Source organism: Melospiza melodia, chromosome 14 (genome assembly GCF_035770615.1).
Source record: "Melospiza melodia melodia isolate bMelMel2 chromosome 14, bMelMel2.pri, whole genome shotgun sequence".
Taxonomy (NCBI): domain Eukaryota; kingdom Metazoa; phylum Chordata; class Aves; order Passeriformes; family Passerellidae; genus Melospiza; species Melospiza melodia.
Genome location: NC_086207.1, coordinates 12,262,591 through 12,283,946, shown reverse-complemented (window position 1 = coordinate 12,283,946; position 21,356 = coordinate 12,262,591). Strand labels below are relative to the sequence as shown.

Below are 21,356 nucleotides of genomic sequence, written 5' to 3'. Positions count from 1 at the left end.
CTGCAGCATGGGCAGGGAGCAGGAGAGAACTCACCTCTGATTTTAGTTAGGTTTTTTTAAGTTATCTGAGGATGAAATGTTTTTTGGAGCTGTTCAGCTGTTGTTCAGTCTGGGAACACCAGGACTATCATCCAGGGCCCCCCAGGCTGCCCTGCAGCTGGGACATCAGACCTGGGCCCCAGAGAGACCAGGAAAATCCAAGGACATAACCATGGAAAAGACTCTTTCTGTCTCCAAGCCACAGAAAGACTTTCTGAATTTGCCATCTCTTCAGAACAACAAGAGGTTCCATTGTTCAATATTATTAATCTTTTCATGTTTGTGAGTACTTTGCTTGTTTAAATAAATAGAGTTTTCCACTTTTCCCCAAGGAAATCTTTTCCCAAACCAGTGGCAGGGAGGGGCCACTCAAATTTGCTCTCTAGAGGAACTCCTTTGGAAGTTTTTTTCCCACATTTCCCATAAACCAGGTCAAAAACTCTCTTGGTGCCCAACATGGGGCTTGAGAAAGTGGGAAAAGCCTGTACTGATTTCATTTTAGTTGTACTTTGTAATGGGATAAAGCAATCAGCAGCCATGCTGCTTGAATTCATAACGTCTCTCTGGGTGGAGGCCTTCATGTGTCCCTGGTCCCCAGGCTTTTTTGAGGTTTTAACACTTTTCTGGTCCCTGGGCTTATTTTCTTATCTGGAGATAGCTCCAGTATTGTCCCTAACATGCAGATTTTACAGTAGAGGGCCATGGATTAGTATAGCAATTATGCTGGGCTCATAATGATTTATAGGGAGTTTGCAAAGGTACTGGGGTTTGTTCAAGGTATGCATGGATTGTGGTTTATTCATCCTGCCCTGTGTCCTAGCTCCAGTAGCATGTTTTGGGGGTTTATTGGTAATTGCACCCAGTTTGTTAGAGGAGGAGCAGGGGATGAGGCTTTTCAGCCTTTCCTTTCCTTTTTCTCCTTTGAGTCTGTTAAGTCACTTTTTGAGAATGTTCTGTTTCCCCTGAAAGAGAACATTCTAAGAACATTAAAGAGACCACTTTCCCGGTGGTTTATCTGGTAATCTTCCTCTGTTTATGGTCTGCAGCATGTCTAGAGTGAGGGCTGAGATGTCCAGAGGGGCTGATGAGACCCCTGAGCCAGGAGGGGACCCAGCCATGGAAAATCCTGAGTGCTGTGGGGAATGGGAGGATTTGGGCCAAAGAGATGACAGATGAACACCATCTAGGCTCCATGGCACTCTGCCTGTCTTTATTGCCTTGTACAAAATAAATTGTTCCACTGAACTGGGTTTTATGGCAATTCCTTCTCAATTTTCCTATACTTGTATTTTTATTGTAGCTGTTTCCAGACACATTGAAAAAATGGACAGATTAAAATGTCTGATGAAGTCTCTGGAATGCCAACCAGAAGTCTTTGACTGTCTCATTGCCAAGGACAGCTGAATTTCTTTGTTTGAGTGAATCCTGAACAATTGCAACAGGAGGAGGAGGTCTGGGTATTGCTTGGGCCCTTCATCCCAAAGGCTGCACATTCACCAGTGTCACTTCCCTTCCCATGAGTCACTACAAGTGTGGTTGAATTCATGATATCCGAAAATAAAATTTGCAAAAGAGATCAATTCTCTACTGAGATTCCTTCCACTTTTTGTTTTTCTGTCCATTTGCCAGGAAGATTACAAGCCCAAGCAGCATTAGGACAAACATCAACACCAGGCATTAGGAAATGCCTCCTTGTAATACTGCTGTCATCACCTCAGCCTTACACTTTAAATGCTCAGAAGGACTAGGACTCATGACTTATAATTACCCTTTTTTGAAAGCATTCTTTTTCATGAAAGCAGCTTAAAAGAAAGAATATTAAAATGTTAATATTTCCAGGAAAAATTCTAAAGACAAAGGAGGTTAAAAGTACCCATCAATTTTCTTTGTTCTGATTGATTTATTCAGTAGAAGGGGTAGAGTCTCATCTTTTTTTTTTTTTCTTCTTTTTGAGAAATGTAGAACCCGAAGCCTAATTCATCACAAAACAGCTGCTAATGTGCTATTAACGAAGGAAAAGTGCTACTGCAAAGCAATCCTAATTACTGTGCAACTGTATTTCCACCTGAACAGTAACAGTTCTGTTAAGCAAACATCTCAAAAAGAGTCCATTAAGTTCCCAAATCGATCATCGTTCACAGGTGGTGAAGATGAAAGCGCAGTTAGAATTTTCTCTGGTTTTCAGTCCCAAGAAAACCACAGATGGCAGCTGAAATCTTCCAGCTGGATGGTCCAGGGCAAGGGGTGGCTGCCGGGCATGGTCCCTGTCCCTGTCCCTGTCCCTGACCCTGTCCCTGTCCCTGTGGCCCCCAAGCCCTCAGCAGTCTCTGCTTTCCTCCTCTCCTTTTTTCCTGACCCCTTTCCTCCTCCCCTTCACCTCCAGAAAGTTCTACTCTCTGAAAGAGCAGAGCATTTTACATTTCCCTCCCAGGAACATTTATTCAGCCACAGAACTAATAAATGAAACACTCGGTTCTACTTATGAAATCAGCTGCACCAGCAACATATTTATTTTTCATTTTTTCTTTCTATTCTTTTGCATTTTAATTATCTTTTCTTTGTGATTAAAATAGCCACGTTCTAAATTCAATCACCTCAAAGAACAATATGAACTAAAGTTTAATCTTTTATTATAAAACTGTTAGGTAGGATCTATGGTGCTGTAATTTTGCCATTAGGAAACTGCCCTTTTCACTTTTCTGCCATTCACCCTTTTTTTTACCCTTTTTTAAATTTTTTTTTACTTTTGAACAGTAAACTGAAGAGTCCCAGTTACAGGGTACAAAACAGGTACTTTCTGTACCAGAGCACCACAGCTTTCCCTGCTGCTTTTGAATTTGCCTTTTTGTCCTATCAGTAAAGAATGAGCTGTCATATTTTGAAAGGTACTCTGAGATAAAGCATTTAAAGTAGCAAAATACCAGCCAGATCTCATAATTTGCAGGAGAGCCCTGCAGAATGGCTCCCTTTTGGTCTTTGCAAAGTGAATAGAACAATTTAATATTAGTGCTGTGTTAAGCTGCTGTGTCAATGGCCTTGGCAAAGTCATCACAGTGCTTTCCAGCTTGATTCTGAGCCCCTCTCTGTATTTTCTGAATCTCAGGGTTCACTCTCTTTCCCCAAGAAGTAACTTGCTCAGAGGCATTTTGTCAGTGCTGACCACTGATGGATTTTGGGGTTTGGCTCAGATATTCAGCTTTTTAACCACACAAAAATAGCTTTCTTCTAGAGAAGACAAGGAACAGAAGTGATGCACGTTCTGCCACCACCTGGGGGTCCTCTGTGCCTGGTTTGCAGTTTTCTGTTTGTTTTATGGACAACAAAGACATAACTTGTCATGTTCCACAGGCAAGTTCAGAAGGTTTTTCCCTGAAATCTCTTCCTCTTCAGACAAGGCTACTCATGTCTCTGTTTCTGCTTTTCTTGCAGTTCGTTGCTCACCCCAACTGCCAGCAGCAATTGCTCACCATGTGGTACGAAAACCTCTCAGGCCTACGGCAGCAATCCATAGCTGTGAAGTTCTTGGCTGTTTTTGGGGTCTCCATCGGGCTGCCCTTCCTTGCCATAGCCTACTGGATTGCTCCCTGCAGCAAGGTACAAACTCCTGAGGGGCTGTTTGCAGGCATCTTTACCCAGGGCCTGCAGTGGAACCCCAGATTTTTCCATAAAGATGTTGGGAAGTGATTCATGGTATCCTCTAAGATACCATGGGGAGAACAGGCTTGGGGTGTTGCTTGACAGACACAAATGGAACTGTCATGGTCTGACATTTAGTGGGTAAAGAGGGTGAGGGAATGGGTGACAAGAAAACAGAAGGAAAAAGAAATGTGTAGGAGATAAGAACATAAGAGTGTAATGAAGAAAAAATAGAAGAACCATCAACACTGGAAGCAACTAAAGGAGGAGATTATTGTTTTAGTTAACTCATGTTTAATTTATTCTTCTTTTATGCACTTTTTGTTGTGGGTTCCTCCCTTCTTCAGGGTGCCTTTGTTACCTTTCCTCCTTCTTTCTGAGCTTGTGGTTTTAATTAGCAGAGCATTGTTTGGTTTTAGTTAATAGAGCACTATTGTAGTTTTAGTTAGTGGAGCATTATTATGACACATGGGCCTGAAACTCTGGCATGACCCAGGAAACTTCTTAGTGTTGCAGCAAGGACTAAGACTTAATCATAAAATCTTTATGGTTTTGAGGGAAGAGATGATGAAACTTGGAAAACAGCTGTATACCTAAATATAGATCAGATGGTGGAAGACAGTTTGTTGAGACCTAGAGGTCAAAGGACCAGAGCCAAACATTAGCTTAGGTAAAATCTCAAGTAGTTTGTGGTATGAAATCTGTAGAGGTTTCATCCTGAAGGAATCTGCTCAAACAAGTGGAGATAAATAAGTGTGTGGCTGAGTGATAAATAGCTTTGTCATTGCTCTTGCCACAGAAAAAGGGGTGGCAGGGAAGAAGATAATTTCACATTCAGCAATAGCCATCAACACCATCCCTTACAAGGAAGATGTCTTCTGCAGGAGGCTTGTCACAGGTACTTAAATTTGATAAAAAGGACCCCTGGCACTGGTACTCAATCCTGAAAGTATGTTCTTCCACTTCCTCTAAAAACCAGTGAAGAATCCTTTCTAAATATTTCAAACTCAAGTAGTTATAGACCCATCAATTAGTATTGAGGAAAGACCATAATTTGAAACACATATTAATACAACCAGAAAAAATCCTTCAGTACATCTGAGATAATAAAACACGTTTAAGCCTTGGTCTCCTCCAAAATAGCTCCAAGAGGAGCACTTTGTGTTAGAGGATTTGAGGATGTAACTTCATCTCCTCGAGGTCTGTACCAACACAAAGCTCCTCATTTTCCATGGGTACCAGCCAGGACTCAGAGATGCTCACAGAGCAGTTCACGTGAAATCCAGGCTGTGCTGTGGGTGCTTTTGGCTGGCTCATAGAGGGAATTATTGCTTGGAATTACCACCTTGATTCCTCCATGTCAGAGCCCAGTCTAGCAGGGATTTATGAAGCTGTTTAATTTCCTCCACCTCTGTTGAATGTGTTGGGAGTTGGCACACCAGCCAACAGCAACATTTGTGATGCAGTCTCAGAATTATAGGGGCCACATTTGAATATGGCAATAGGTAGGAAGAATAATTAGACTAGAAATAAGTGGAGAATTTAAAAAATATAAAAACTAAGAGGAAAGAAACTGAGGCAGCCCCCCACTAAAACTAAAACAGTTTTACAGCAGAAGTAAGAAATTATTGAGAAAGTGACTTAGTTTTAATTTCTTGAGGTAGGTGTATTAAAATTTAAAAATGGGGGGAGGGGTATACTTAACTTTTCATCAGCTTTGATTTCATTATCCTAAACCTTTCATGCATTGTCATTTTTCAATGTTCCTTCCTTTTCACCCCACTAGACTTTAAAAAAACACATGTAACCTTCTAGCACAAAGCCCAATTGAAATTTCCTTCAGGCAGGTATTGTCTTTTAATGCATGGATTTGCCTTGATCAGAACAATGTAGTCTTGATTTTTGATTGGGGCCTGTGATAGAAATAACTGAATCACAAACACAATTTTTTCCCTAAGAATTGGTGCCTCACCCAAAATCATCACTGTTAATTTCAAGGGCTGCAGGTTGATCCAAGAGCCTGCTATCCTCTCATGGTGTTATTGCAGAAAATTCTACACAGGCAGCATCTCCACTCTGAGCAGCCCCATTTTGTCCTGGTCAGCTTTACAGTTATTTTATTTGTTTTTTACTGATGGAGCAATCTTGATCTTACACAACGGGGCAAAGAAATATTTTTTCCACAGTAATAATCAAGAAATTGATACACTCATGCAGTTACACACCTTGAGTTTAGCTATATCATGTTGTTTGAAAACTATTATTGTCATAAAGCATTAGACTGGTTGGAGGAATTCACACTTCATAAGTTTTTTACAGAACATTTTAGTCTACATCTTATTTTAGCTCTAAGCTAAAAATTAGATTTCTGCGAAGATATAGAAAGCATCAGCTCAAAAAAATAATGGCAAGCTTTCTGAAGTAATAAATGGGACAAATGGCTGATGTAACATTAACTAAATGCAGATTTCTGTTAAATCATGAGAGAAGTAAGGGAAATTACCCACGGAATTCATTTGGTTCTGTAATACATGGGATTATTTCTCTGATAACTGAGACTATGCTACTTTAATCTAAGGTCTTTTTGTTTTACATTTCTATAGACAGCAGGAAAAGTCTGTGTGGAGAGGATTCATGATTCAACAGTGATTGCTTTTCCTCTTAGTGAATTCAGGGTAGAAATGAGTCTCATACAGATTGCAAATGCACTGTCTTAAAAATTTCTTATTAAGGATCCATGGTTGGTGTTCCACTTTACTCTTGGAATCTGAACTCTCTCAGGTCATAGGGGGAAAACATCTGAGATTATTACTGTGTGACTTTAGACCTATCCCATCACCCCCTCAGCTCAGTACTGGAATTATAAATTCTACTACAAAGCATCAATCTACACAACATCAACGATAAAAACTGTTGAGAACTGCACCAATGGTGACAGCACAGGAGGTGAACCAGAACTGTAAGGGTTGAGACTGGTTTTAACACTTCATCCACTCCTATGTCTGCCATATTATTCGTAGATAAGATTAAATAAACTTGGGTTTCAAGCCAGTGCAATATCTACCCAGCTAAACATGTCCTTACTGACCTCAGAGAATGTTAATAAGGACCTCAGGAAAGAGCAGATATTTTCATTTTCTTTAATGGAAAGTCTTTTCAGTATTTAGAAGCATGCACATTTTCCAATAGGATTTCCTATTCTTTCAACTTTATAAAATATTTTATTGACATTTTATAAACTCTGATAAGAAAAACAAATAAACCCCTGATTCTTAGTACTTCCTTTGAATTTCTGCTAGACCTAGAGACCTCTGCTTTTGAAATATTTCCTGTTCTGCCATAAGCAGAGACCACGGCTCCTTGAAATTAATCTGCTATTGGAGATAAATATGAAAATAAGTAATTTCCTTTTTATGTTCTCTTTCCTATGAAGTTTTATTATCAAATCAGTGGATATTAAAAAAAATGGATTATATCTTGGCATCAAAGGGAAGGAATCAATGAGTAATAAACTGAAAAAAATATTTTGAATTGGCTTTGAGGGGAATTTGGAAAGACCCCATCCAGGCCAGCTCTTCCATTGCTCCCTGTTGTGTCCAGCACTACAGTCTTTGGCCCTAGTGCTCCTGAAAATGCTTCTATTCCTTCCATCATTCTGGAGTAATGTTTTCTTGGGTCACAGAAAATTTAAAATTTAAAGAGTGATATTTAAATTCATTAACCAAGAAAGCTTGTCAAGAAGAGCAGAACAATTATCTGCAGGGAAGAGACGTACTGCTCTTGTTCTTGGCTTAGTGTCTTGAAATAAATCCTTGTATTCTGGGAGTAATTCTCCAGCTTTGGTACTAATTATGAGAGAAGACTATCATAGCAAAGCATTTGAAAAGCATTACTAAAGCATATTTAAGCAGAAGGCTGTTTCTTACACATTGATAATGAACCGAGAATTCACTATTAATAAAAGATTCTAACATATAAGGATGAGAATTGTGTCCATCATTAGTCTTTATATTGACACACAAGAGCATTCATATAAGACAAATAAACATGTCTCTCATATAAATGTCCTGGCTCTTCATTTTCTACTCACCATATGGCCATGGCAATTAGATATTACATATGGGTTTAAAGAGGCATTGCCCTGCATAGAACATTACCCAATGCATAATGTCTAGTAATAGCAAATAACAACTCGAACAAATCTAAACTCGATTTAGCTAATGATCCAGAATCAATTACTGAATCCTTTTCACCCTGGGCAAAAGGTTTCAAATTTTATAGTGGAAAACATCTAGGACATCACATCAAATGTCACTGTTAGGTTGGATATGACATACGTACATGTGATCAGGGTCTGAGAAAAAAGTTTTTATTCTGTGTGTTCTTCAGCATATATACTCTTAAAAAAGTGTGATCTTAAGTCATTAACTACATCACTTAATAACTTATTAATTGGTGCAAGCAATTAGTGTCAATATAATTGGCAAAAGTTGTACAGAAATTTCATAAGGCACATATACACATTTACTTCTGCACATAGTTTAGCTCACAAAAATTTTTAATGTATCTTTTCTAATTTGTTTCCATGCTGACAGCCTTGTCTTCTTTTTTGCTATGGATACACTCGAAAATCATCAATTGTTATTTCTCCTATTAACTCAGCTTTGCTTTCAGGCTAGCTGTGGGGGGTAAATAAAAACCTTCTGACTGTGCATGTTGCATTGCAGCTGGGACGTACCCTTCGAAGCCCTTTCATGAAGTTTGTGGCTCATGCAGTTTCTTTCACAATCTTCCTGGGACTGTTAGTGGTGAACGCCTCAGATCGGTTTGAAGGGGTCAAAAATCTCCCCAACGAGACCATCACGGATCACCCAAAGCAAATATTCAGAGTCAAAACAACCCAGTTCTCATGGACGGAATTGCTGATCATGAAGTGGGTATTGGGTAAGTGAAACCAAAGTGTCCACAAGTGCTCTGTGGAAATTCAATCTCATTAGGAATAGCCTAACACACAATGACAAGACAAAGAAAAAAGAAAAATTTAAAAAAACACAAAACAAAAACAAACAAAAACCCCCCCAAAACCCAACAAACCCCAAGCTAAACAAACAGAAAACCCAAACCAAGAAAACTCCCCAAAATTGAAACAACTTACTGAGTCTAGAGGTTGATGTCAAGAGTTCTGATTAAAAGAGGAGCAAAGAAGACTTTGATCTTGGCCACTACTTTTGAAAACATTGAATGGTGCTTAGCAAATTCTCATTTACCTGATTTTTCCACTTTCCATCATAAATGCCACAGATGTTGCCTATTTATCTCTGTTGGTTTAATTATTGCATCTTAAAGAAGATAATGTTATAATAGAAACTTGTGGCTTCACTCTGGGACAAAGTGAGCAGAAAGAAGTGTGGTGAGTCTGATTTATTACCCTGCCATGGGATCCTACTGTAATTCACTGAACCTCAGTGTCTTTGCCTGCAAAATGAGTATAATGTCATTTGCTTTTCTTGTAGTGCACTCCAAGGTCTAGTGATGAAACCTTCTAGGCAAGTAAGAGCTAGATTTTATGAAATTTGTAGTATGAAATTTTTACCAGTGAGAGGACAGTGCAGTGCTCAAATTGTACAAAAGAAATTAAAGTATTCAGCAATTACAAAGTAAGGATTCATGTGGGTGAACCTTTTGAGTGTGAAAGTGTGCCACATCCACAAGTCAAATTTCTAAGGAGTTTCAGACAAATTCAGATGTCTCACATTTCCTACAGGCATCATTTACTCCTGGCAGGTCACTTAGTTTGAACCACCAGTCTAAACAAGTTCAGGAGAATTTACTGGGAAATTGAGCTTATCAACTCTGTAGAATCTTTGTCTACCTCTTCTGAATCTATTTTTGTTCACCACCATGATTTTGATTCTCTTCTTGCAGCAAATAATTCCACTGTTCCAGGAGTACTGATGGCATTAAATTCCCCTGAAAAATAGGATATGGCTGCTCTATCTGATGACTTCCTGGCCAGTGTTTCTTTGTTCCCTGTCCCTGTGATAATCAGAATCCCATACAGGATATTAGGCTAGAAAATGCTGAATAGATGCCAGACTGGATAGAGTAAGACTGTAAGATATATTTTTAAAATTATATTAAAGCAGTTGGACAAGATGATTAGATTTTAAACTAGGTATTCTTCCCTTATAGGCAGTAGGTATCTGTCTGCTTGTTGAGTTCCTGAGAGATGAAGAAGAAAACATTTCATTTAAAGAGAAGGTTTTCACTTTTCTGGGAGTAGAAAGGTGATTCATTGTACAGACTCCTGAATATAATGAGATTTTCTAATGACTGCCTACATCTGCACTGACAGTCTCCTCTGGCCATTTTACCTGCTTGCCTCCATAAAGCTTCAAGTAATGTTTCAGCAATACTGAGGCGAAAGTTTGGTGCACATGGCCTGCACTTGTTGAGCCCCATGTGTGATCCTGAACTTCAAGGATTGTAAAAGCACCAAGGGTGGCAGCTTTTGGTGCTAAAATCTTACAGATATTATAAATACATATATTCAAGTAGAAATATAATTAAAGTGGCCAACACAGACCTACCTAGTGTCCTTCTCTGATGGAGTGACTGTGTAAGTGCACAAGGACAAGCTGCAGATGTCATTTAACTGGACTTTTATAAAGCCTTTGACATGGATCCCCACAACATCCTTCTCTCTAAATCAGAGACAGATGGATTTGATGGGTGGGCTGATAGATGTGCAAGAAAGCTGCTGAGGGTCGTGTGGGCAGTGGCTCAGAGTCCACTGATGGACATTGGTGACAAGTGGTGTCCCTCAGGGTCTGTATGGGGACAGTGTCATTTAATACCAGCATTAATGAAGAGAGTTCAAGTGCACCCTTAGTGAGCTGGCAGATGGAAAATGCTGAGAATGGCACACCTGAGGGATGGGATGGATTGTCAAGTTTAAACAATCATGGGGATCTCATGAGGTTAAACAAAGCCAACATCCCCTTTGTACATGGTGCACAGCAATTTTGGCTCATGTACCCAGGGCTCATTGCTTGCCTTGGCTGCCTCTTCCCTGTGGCCAGAGCTTCCCATCTCTTCCTCTTCAAATGAGGAAGGCTGGCATTTTCCTCATGAACAGCATGGGCAGAAGTGTGCACTCAAAGCAGGGGTTTATTTCCTAATCCCCACTGCAAAAGCAGCCAGGGTAGCAGTTAAACTCTGGGTAGATGCAATCTGAGCACTATTAATCTCTTAATCAAACAGCCTTTGGTGGACCCAGGAAGGCTCAAAGGCAGCTCTGCAACATCAGCTGCTCCTGATTTATGCACCAGGCCAGAGGATATAAAAATCTGACAAACTGCTCCTTTTTGTGCACAGGTGGTGCACAGCACTTCTTGCACACTCCCATTTTTCTTCCAGATGGGCTGTGCCTGTATCTTGACTCTCCTTCCCCTGCTGAAACCAGAATTGCCCATCAAGGTGACATTTCTGATTATCCCTGCTGCGGGAACAAGAGAAGCAGGAGCTGAGCCTAGGATGTGCTCACATCCCACATCTCTGAGCATCAAACTCAGGGAAACACCCCCTGCCAGAGCCATTGGGGGCCTCAGAAACACCACACTGCAATGTAATCCTGGCAGAGCTGCTTTGTCTAACTACTTCTTATTCCTTACACCTCATTTTACGTCCCATCCCCTGAATTTTAGCTGATTTTTCTCTTCTCAATACTTTTACTGGGGAGAAACTTTAAATTACTGTCTCATAATGTGTATACAATTACCCAGCAGTACTGACCAAGTAATTACTGTAACTTTTCTACTTGTCCTGACAGACATTTTTAAAAATGATTGCCACAAAGTTGGGGAAAAGAACAGTGGAAATTATAGGCCAATAGCATGTTACTTTCGCAGATGGATTCTTATTTTAGTCAGACTCCTCAGTTTTAGACACTTCTTCATTAATCTGTGGCTTAGGTATATTAAGTGAGCAAGATTAAAAATAAATTTGGACGGGAATCATTTCTGGTCATCAGTGAACAAGTGCTTTGTTGGGCAATGCTACCATGCATGTGATATTTCTTTAAGTGCTTTGGTACCTTTTTAAAGCACACATGTAATGCACAGGGCTAATGGCTCCTATCCATCATTTCTGGAATGCTTTTTTTTTTTTTCAAGGCAGAAATGTTCCTTTAATATTTCATCCTTGCTCCAGGAAAATTCCTGAGAAACCAATTCTTCCACCTCCTCCCTTAGGCTATTTATTATTAAATCTCACTCTTGGTGAGTGTCAGTGTGGGATGGAGTTCCTGCTTTCACACAGCCAGGCACCAAGGAGGAGGAGAGCTCCTCTCCTGCCCTCTGCTCAGCATCCTGCAGCTCTCAGGGTCCCTCCCAGGGCAGACCCAATGCAGGGCACATCTCCAGGGAGTTCCCAGGGCTGTGGAGCTCACAGGCTCGCTGTGACCTTGCCTGATGGAGAGCTCAGCCTTCCTTTGTCTCTTTCAATCCTTGCCCACACACAAGGACTGAGAGCAGCAGCTCTCCTCTCTCCTCCTCCTCAGGCTAAATTCCCAGAGACCTATTTCCCTCTCTGTAACCCCAGTGCACCTCTGGGGACACCCCAGGAGCTTCAGAAGGAGCCAAGCAAAAGCATTTGCATGCCACACCACGAGAGCTTCCAGCAGAGAGGATGAGAGGAGTTCACAGAAAGGAGAAGATTGCAGGAGGTCACATGGAAATTGGCAGGCGCTGCTCCTCCTTGATTAAATGTGAATTTTGCTGCTGCTATGGAAACAGGACTGGGTAGAGAGCAGGAAATATTTATCAGTAGGTTAAATATTCCAACACTTTAGCTATTCAGGAGCGAGATTTCAGCCCTGGAGCCCTGCTGGGATTGAAAGTTGGGTAAATTGGTGAATCTGACCTGAGGTCTTTGACTGAATTCACTTGTCCACTCCAGCTCTTCCCAGTAGGACATGGATGTCAAATATTTGAATTCATTGGGTTTGGCATTTAGGTTTATTTGTAAGTCTGTTGTCAGAAATCATAAATTTGAGCTAAACTCAGTGTTTGCAAAGTGGTAATTCAGACTTTAATATATGGAAATTCATTATTTAATACAGAAAGCTTTATGAAATTGGAAGGAAAGAATTTCTGTCTTACCCTTTTTTAATCATACTAAACTTACTATTGAACAGTTCTGTTTGCATTCTCCAAATGGACACCCCCACTATCTTAGGGAAGGAGGAACAGAGCAGCAGAGCAAGCAGTGCCATTTTTAGTGCCACGGTGTGGGAACGTCATTCTGGGGACAAGAGAGGAAATCTACTTTTTTTCCTACTGCATCAGCAGTAGAATTTTCTACTGTCATCAGAGTTTCTGAACAGTGCTTTTTCTGTCGTCATCATCAGAAATCAGCTTTTTTATTGACTTATATAGTGACATTTTGAGATTTCTGCTTCATAAGCACAAAAGGTTGTATTAATTTTTAAGAAAAGATGACATGAGCCATTCTCAATTCATACGTTTAATTAAAAAGTCTGCAGCTTTGATCTTAGAAGCCACTGCAAGCAGGAAACAAACAGATCTGTCTGAATAAACACCTCCTGTGCTTGCCAGTTACAGATGCTCTGATCCCTCCACAGGTATGATATGGTCGGAGTGCAAGGAGATCTGGGAAGAGGGTCCCCGTGAATATGTGGTGCATCTCTGGAACCTGCTGGACTTTGGGATGCTGTCCATCTTTGTGGCATCATTCACTGCCAGGTTCATGGCTTTTCTCAAAGCCTCTGAGGCACAACAGTACGTAGATCAGTACGTTCAGGATGATGACCTCAATAATGTCACCCTTCCCCCTGAAGTTGCTTACTTTACCTATGGTAAGATGCTTTTTGCTATCTAATATTTCCCGTTCTTTTAAGTTAATGTGTGGCAGTACTGAAAGCAGCTTTCTTTTTGTGATATTTATATAGTATTTTTTCTGAATAAACCAAATTATTTTCCCTAGATCTATCCATTCCAGCCATCTTCCTAACCAGTTAGAAAGGATCCAAACCTCATTCAGCCTCTGCTCTTGTGCTACATTCAGGTCAATCACATGCTGAAAATGTAGCTTGAGCAACAGGTAATCAGGAACTCTGAGTGAGCAGAACAGAATTTAAATTACAGATGAATTAATCTGCTTGGCTTTCCAAATGAGAGAGGAGGGAAATGTGTGAACAAACACAGAATCTGAGGCTGCAGTAACTCTGCATTTGTTACATCCAACACCTCGACAAAAATAAATAAGAATGGCAATAAAAATAGCTGCTGCTCATCAAAACCTACATTTTTGTAGGGCCTGTATCATCTGTAAGTGCTGACATTGGGAAATGCAAGCCGCAGCAGAGCCTTGAAAATGTTCTTTTGGATGGCTGAAATGGTTTTTCTTTGCTATACAGAAATGAACAGAGCTTCACACACGTGTGGGGACTGGAGACATTGCACACCTCTGCCAGCTCTGGATGGCACCCCTGGGGATTTTTGCTCACAGGAGTTGCAGGGGCTCCAGAGCCGGGCACTGAGGAACGCCAGTGGCTCCCTAGGTGTTCTGGTGGTTGTTCTGGTGCTGTGCTTGGGCTGGAGAGGAGAGCTGAGGCAGCATTTCCTCCACTTAGACCCACCCAGCCCCAGAGCCACGGGCCTGACCCAGAGCAGTTCAGAGCCACAGGACCTGAGTGGCCCCTCCAGCCCAGCCTCCAGCATCCCTCCCTGCCCACACAAGCCAAGAGCCACAGAGATGAGGTTGTGGCTTTTCCCCCTCTGCCTTGCTGCTTACTCATTTAAAGTGAGTTCATGACACAAAGGTGCAAAGGGTCCAGAACAGAATATCCCAACAAGATGCTGTGAATTCCTCCATCTGATGCTTTTCCTTTGGTTCAGATTACTGCAAATAATGCCCTAGTTTAGTGCTGTGGCCCTGAAGATGTCACGTTTTAATGTGAGTTGCAATCTTTCCATCAAGAGCCTGAGTTGATGCAAGGACACTTATAAGCCATATTAATATAAATGTTTACATTTATTAGGTTAGGTAAATGATGCATATCTGGTAAAGTAAAACTATTAGAGTAACTAGACTTCTGAAACTGGTTTTATTTTAGAGATAACATGAAAATGGTACACAATGTTTATACCTGCTTTATCTAAACAAATCCTAACTTTCTTATCTAATGGTGGGGATAGAAGATCTTGGTCTCCCTAATGCTTCCTTTCCAAATACTGACACAGTGCCCTGTATCCAAATCCACAGCTCTACTCCACTGTGTTGTGGTTTTGGTTCTCCATCTCAAGAGCTTCAAATGGACAAAGCACAGCGCAGTTAATATTCAGCTTGGAAACAGAAAATATCAAGTTTGTTTAAAGCCATGCTGGGTTTTTTTTTCACTGTGTGGCTTCAGTAAATCCCAGTGATTTGGTAATTTCCTACCTTTACCATGTGAAAAATACAACTAATTCACCATATTTGTACAGCACACTGTGGTCCAGTGTACAATTGCCCCAAAGTTGTTTGGTTTTTTTCCTCTTTAACTCCCACCCAAATGCAAGACTGAGTCTGGAAAAGGATCATTTATCATAGCAGCTTCCAGCTAACCCTTTCTGTTACTAACACCCAGTGTACATGTATTGTTTTAGCCAGGAACAAGTGGCTCCCCTCGGATCCCCAGATCATTTCAGAAGGCCTGTATGCCATAGCTGTGGTACTCAGCTTCTCCCGCATTGCTTACATTCTTCCAGCCAACGAAAGCTTCGGGCCCCTGCAGATCTCTCTGGGCAGGACCGTGAAGGACATCTTCAAGTTCATGGTCATCTTCATCATGGTGTTCCTAGCCTTCATGATTGGGATGTTCAACCTTTACTCTTACTACCTTGGTGCAAAGTACAACCCCGCGTTTACAACGTGAGTACCCGTGGGAGGGAGGCTGCTCTGCAGGGCTGGCCCCTCTGGCCCTCTGCTCAGGGGTTTTCAGAGCAGGGGACAGTCCTGCTGAGAATGAGGGATGTGTCCCGTGCATCCTGGGGAAAGCCTCCTCCCTTGCACTGCAATGTGGCACCAGCACAGCACTGGGACAGTCAGTTTTGTGTCACAAATCCACCTGGACTCGCCTTGGGGACACAGGGGAGGCTTTCCTTCCCACACACCTCTCTTGGCATGATGTTTTCCCCTTGGTGTGAGCTGACTTTCAGGAAACCACTCCAAAGCCACAGAGCCTGAGCCCACAGTGGTGACCGTGTGCACAGCAGACATTTGATGCTGCATTTGATGTGTCAGTCCTGGAACGTGTCGCACAGTGAGCCTGGGGCTAAGCTCATCACTCCTCTTGGAGAAATTACCTTTCCAGTGTCATTTCTGTCCTGCAAGTGGCTGTTGCCTTACAGTTTTACCACACCACCCTCTTGTGCCACATGTAACCTGTAACACAATGTTTACTTTCCCCTGCTGAGCCAAATTTGCATTCTAGACCTCTACTGGAGCCTCAGGGTGCATTTAATGGAAGGATTTGGAAGACCATTTACATCTATCTGTGCTCAGTAGTTAGGGAGAAGAGAACTGAGTGTGTGGGATGTGACTTGCTTCAGATTTGAAAAGAGGAGGATGCCCTTGAAGCACAAGATTTAATGAGCATCAAGGCTGCTCCATCCCTGGCTGCCTGGTGGCACAGCAGCCCTCACTTGTGGCATCCCCCAGGCACATCCCTGGAGAGCAGCACTGACAAATTCCAGTCACTGGTGCAACTCAGCCCAGTAGCTCTGTTATTAGCACTCATTATCTAAGTGCATCTTCCAGTAGTTACTGTCTTTTGATTGAAATAATGATCAAATATTCACCAAAATGATGACTGCTCACCGGAGTAAAGATTGCTTTAAATGCCCAAGGGATATTTGGACTGGGGGGAGATCCTCCTTAACTTCAGCCTGCTGACTGCTTATCCTGGGGGGACTTCATGTTCTTATAAAGCAAATCTTCAATGAGCATAAATTTTCCTTTCAAGAATTTGGAAGAGCCTTTAAAAATACTTACTTTCTTCTGATTATTTAAACACACAGGAGGTGGCAAATGATGATCAGTGAAAATGAGCCCTTTCATCATGTGAAACAAAGAGAATAGAGTTACATTCATTCCAAAAATCCTCCTTAGACATTCCATGCAAAAAACCAGAAGCCCTGAGGTAGACAGTCTCAAACAATTTTAATAAGCTAATTGCAAGGTTTTGGCAGATGGGCAGACACCAGTTGTAGCAGTGCTTCCTGCTCTATTTTGGGTGGCTGCTTGTTGGCCTTGCTGAAGGTGGTGGTCTCCTGCTGCCACTAACTTACTCATGGAAAGGAGAAAGATTTCAGTATTAGAGCTTGGGTATTAGAGCTTTTATTACAGCTTTACAGGTATTACAATCTATTATCTTTGTTTCATTCCCTGAAAAATCCCAGGGGCAAAAAGGGGTCGTGCTTACTCTGGTGTCCTCATAACCCTTCTGTGACTGCAGCAACATCACAGAAGGCATCTCCTGGGAGCGTGTTTGTGAATTCTGATGAGGATAGGTGAAATTTTACAGAGAGTTATGCAGTCAGAATTATGAATATTTAACTCTGATTCTCAGAGGTCACTTGGACAGTTGTGACAGGAAAAGACCCAGTGGATTTGTGCCCATAATTGACTGTGGGCAGTTCCAAACTGCACTGGCAGCTCCCTGGATTGCCTCAGTGGGAAGCCTTAGACAAACAGCTGCTCACTAAAATACCTCAAATCACACATTTAAGAAGAGCACACCTTCCCAGGGCAGCATGTAAGCAGAAAAAAGAGTGTACACTGAGGGAATTGCTTGCTTAGTTCTAATGATAATAGCTAGTGAATATTTGGTTTAACTTTCGCCCTCCCTTTCTACTGTACTTTGAAATTGTGTACTCAGTTTCTTCTCTGCTCATCTACAGAACAAGCACATAGCACCCCAGTGGCCTCTGATTTGAGTTATTATACTAAGTTTCTGTCATTTCTTTCCTTTTGATGCAAAGGAAGCAAAGGAAATAAGGATGCAGTTGTCTTTACTCCACACTAGTTAAATATAGAAATTATTTAACTAAATACACTTTCAACATTTTTTGGAAGTTCTTCAATGCTGAAGAGCAGATCATTTCCCCAGCAGTTGCCACCACACCAGCTATGTTTATCTGTTTATGAGATGCTGTGTACAGCACACAGCTCTTGAAACAGCCTGTAATTAAGAACATGCTATGCAAACAAAATCGAAATGGAGTCAAGGCTGATTGTGTTCATCTTGCTTTCTGCATCAGAAATCAGGCTGAAGGCTACAAGGCAAGGTTTTCTGTCTCACTCTCCCCAAAGGGGAATGTGACTCACTGCTCAGTGCCAAAGCTACTTCCAGGCTTGGAGGCTTTTTTCTACTTGTTTTGTTTTGTTGAAATGTGATAGTTTTGTAGATTGCATTGACTGTGTTGCTTTTTTGGCAGAGTTAGTTCTCAAATTCATTTAAGGAGATAAATCTGAAAGGATGCCTTAAGGTTTCTTAAAGAGGAGGGCACAAGACTGATATGAAATGACAGGCTTGCCATGATCCTTTGTGATGAAAAGCACTCTGCTGTACACAAAAGTGAGGAAAATCTGCAAATAGATAACTGGCTATGGTTTGTTAGGAAGAATCACCTTCCTCAGTGCAAAATCCTTAAATTTTACAGAAATAAGTGTAATGAAACAAACAAACAAACGATCTCTGTGGTCTCCCCAGCACAGTCAGTTCTCCCCCAGTAGAGGGTGACTGCTGCAGAGGCTCCTCCACAGGGAGCATCTGCCAATCTGTCACTGCCAGACCCCCCTGCTGCCAGGAGCTGTCAGGCTGGGCAGGACTCCTGACTTCCTAAATCCTTCATTTGTTTGCCTTTGAGAAGGATGAAACACCTGCTGACCTTGCAGGAAGGGGGTAAATTGCTTGGCTGGCAACAAGGGGGCACCTTGGCATCTTGAAATCTTTGAGAACTTGGCTCCCAACGAACTCCTCTCATGTTTTAGTGAGATGTTCTTGAAAAAAAAAAAACAAAAAACAAAAACAAAAAAAACAAACAAACAAAAACAAACAAACAAAACCAAAAAAAAAAAAAAAAAAAAAAGAAGCTCAACTGATGTTCTCTGCAACCTGTGCCAAATCTCTGGCAATAATCTGAAGGAAAGAGTCATTTGCAGCCTTTGTGACGGGTAGGGAGGGACTGGTACCAGGTCTCCTTAAATCATTTCCTCTGACAGAAAGGCCTGCTTATGCCTGGGGCACTGCTAAACATCATTTTGGTGCTACAGGTTAGGTCAGCCTCTCCAGCAGCCTCCAGTCCCACCACCACAGGCACTGGTCCCTTACCTGACACTGGAAATCAGGTTTGTGGACATGACAAAGGAACCTGGCACCCCCTTTACCTCTGGGGCTCGGGGTGGTCAAGGCAGCTCACAGCTCTCAATTTACTTCTCAAGGAGAATCTGGCACTGCTCGAGCATAGAGGTCAATGCTCAAGCTGCAGAAAAGGAGCAGAGCTGACACATTGTATTAAAATCTGCCAGCAGGGTGGAAAACTGAGGGAACCTTTCTAAATTAAAAAGGAAAGTTAATAGCAGGGTGCAGCTGGGCTCAGGGCTAGAGTTATGGTTTTTATTAGTTTGGGAAATCACCTCGGCGGTGGGTTTCAATGCCAAAGATCATTGGTGTAATATGTGTTCTTAAACTGGAAAATACAACATCTATTGAGGGAGCAGTGGCCAGATTGCCCCTGCACAGTGCAGGGAGCCTGACACATTAATGCCAGGTCAGCCCTGCTGCAGAGAGGGCAGGAGAACAGAGCAGGGTGTCACAGGAGAGGAAAAGCAGGGGGAAAAGCGATGGCACCTGGATGTGATATGGTCACACATCCCCCAAGGGTATCTCTGCAGCCCTGCAGAGCAACAGGCTCAGGGAGTGGGATATCAGCAACTCTGGTTATCTGTGAAATTGTACAACACTTATTTGAAACTTCACTCAAGGTTAGTCCCCACAAAACAATATACAGAGTAAATATTATACTCTTTACTGCAGTTTTACTACTACTTGTAAATGAGCTGTGGAGTACCACAAATTATGATGAGAATTAAAAACCAGGTTGCTGCAGCAGAAAGGAGCTGTCCAGGAATTCTGAACCAGCCTTTCAAAGGGTTGAAATTAATTTCTCTTGCTTTTATGAATGGTGTAATTGACACTGGAATTGATGTAATGTTTATTTTTCCTGTTGAAAATGCCATGGTTTGTGTCTATAAGCTGTTTTTATAAACAGATTTAGCAGGATTAGTAAAACACTGCCCTAGTAAGAAAAATTTCATCAAAATAATTTTTTATGGCATTGTTTTATTTGAAGGTGCTCCCTCCTGGCGGGCAGGAGGAGAAGGGAGGCAATTAACTGTTAACAGGCTAAGGATTGTTCAGCAAAGGCAAAATGCCTTCTAAGTTAAATATTAGGCAAAATGCTTTCAAAATGTGCCAGCATCCCTCCTCCTTCTCCTCTTCCTCCTCCTTCTGTCCTTTTCAGCTGTGGCTGCTCCCCTCCCCTGTTACAGCCCCAACTCATTGGATCAGACTCTCCTTCTGACCTGTCAGTCCAGCTTCATTCTTTCTAGCCCCACTTCTCTTTGTCATTGGCTTATTCCCCTTTTTCCTATCTTTCAGCCTTTTAATTTTCCTCTTGCTCCTTCCTACTTTCAAGCAAGGATAATAATCAAATCAAAATGCCTTTCTGCAACATCTTCTACCACTCCTTAAATCCAATTTCTTCCTACAAATGCTTGGGTGTCTGACATGGTTGGAGTCCCAAAGAAGGACAGGAAGAAAATCAGACTATGGTCTGGCTATATTTGCACTCTGTGTTCTTTATATTAATGCCACAATGCAGAACTTTTCAATCCTTTCTCCTGGGTAAAAGACATGCTTCTCTTCTGCCCTGGAAACTGCAGAGAAGGAGGTCAGACTTGGTTCTATCTTCTTGGGAGGAAAAAAGAGTGAATGAGTAGAAGCAAAAGCCCTACATAAAAAGTTTCAGACTGCAAGTTGCCCATGGATTTGTCATCCCTATTAGGGACACAAAATCCTAGTGTAATGCCCCTGATAAGAACAGCTGGAGCAAATCAGGGCACTCTGTAACTTTGTAGTATTAATCAGAAATCATATTTCTTTATCAAATCAGGAAATGTGATTTGGCACATCCCTAGGTGATGGATAATGGGTTGCAATAACTGTGCCAAGATATATTTATATTTGTGGATTGCTGCTTTTATTATTAGCATGTGGCCTGGCTAACCCAGTGTCAACTCTATTAAGAGATTGTTTGTTTTATTTTTAGGGTAGAAGAAAGTTTTAAAACCTTATTCTGGTCAATATTTGGCTTATCTGAAGTGATATCTGTGGTGCTGAAGTATGACCATAAATTCATTGAGAATATTGGATATGTACTCTATGGAGTATATAACGTGACTATGGTGGTTGTGCTGCTTAACATGTTAATAGCCATGATCAACAACTCCTATCAGGAAATTGAGGTAAGATAAATCAGATTACAAACACAAACTTAATTATTACTGATAATGAAAATGCTAAGAACCCAAGGAGGCTGTAGTTTACTTTACAT

General features: G+C 41.5%; 1 protein-coding gene across 2 annotated transcripts in view; it reads left to right on the top strand.

Moving 5' to 3' along the window:
• Nucleotides 1-21,356, top strand: part of TRPC7 (transient receptor potential cation channel subfamily C member 7) — a 64,323-nt gene that overhangs the window by 31,565 nt on the left and 11,402 nt on the right. For both annotated transcript variants that reach the window (XM_063168720.1, XM_063168719.1), the window contains exons 3-7: nucleotides 3,469-3,633; nucleotides 8,403-8,619; nucleotides 13,319-13,552; nucleotides 15,345-15,609; nucleotides 21,072-21,267. In XM_063168720.1, the coding sequence (XP_063024790.1) occupies nucleotides 3,469-3,633; nucleotides 8,403-8,619; nucleotides 13,319-13,552; nucleotides 15,345-15,609; nucleotides 21,072-21,267 (1,077 nt within the window). The remainder of the gene's footprint in view (nucleotides 1-3,468; nucleotides 3,634-8,402; nucleotides 8,620-13,318; nucleotides 13,553-15,344; nucleotides 15,610-21,071; nucleotides 21,268-21,356) is intronic.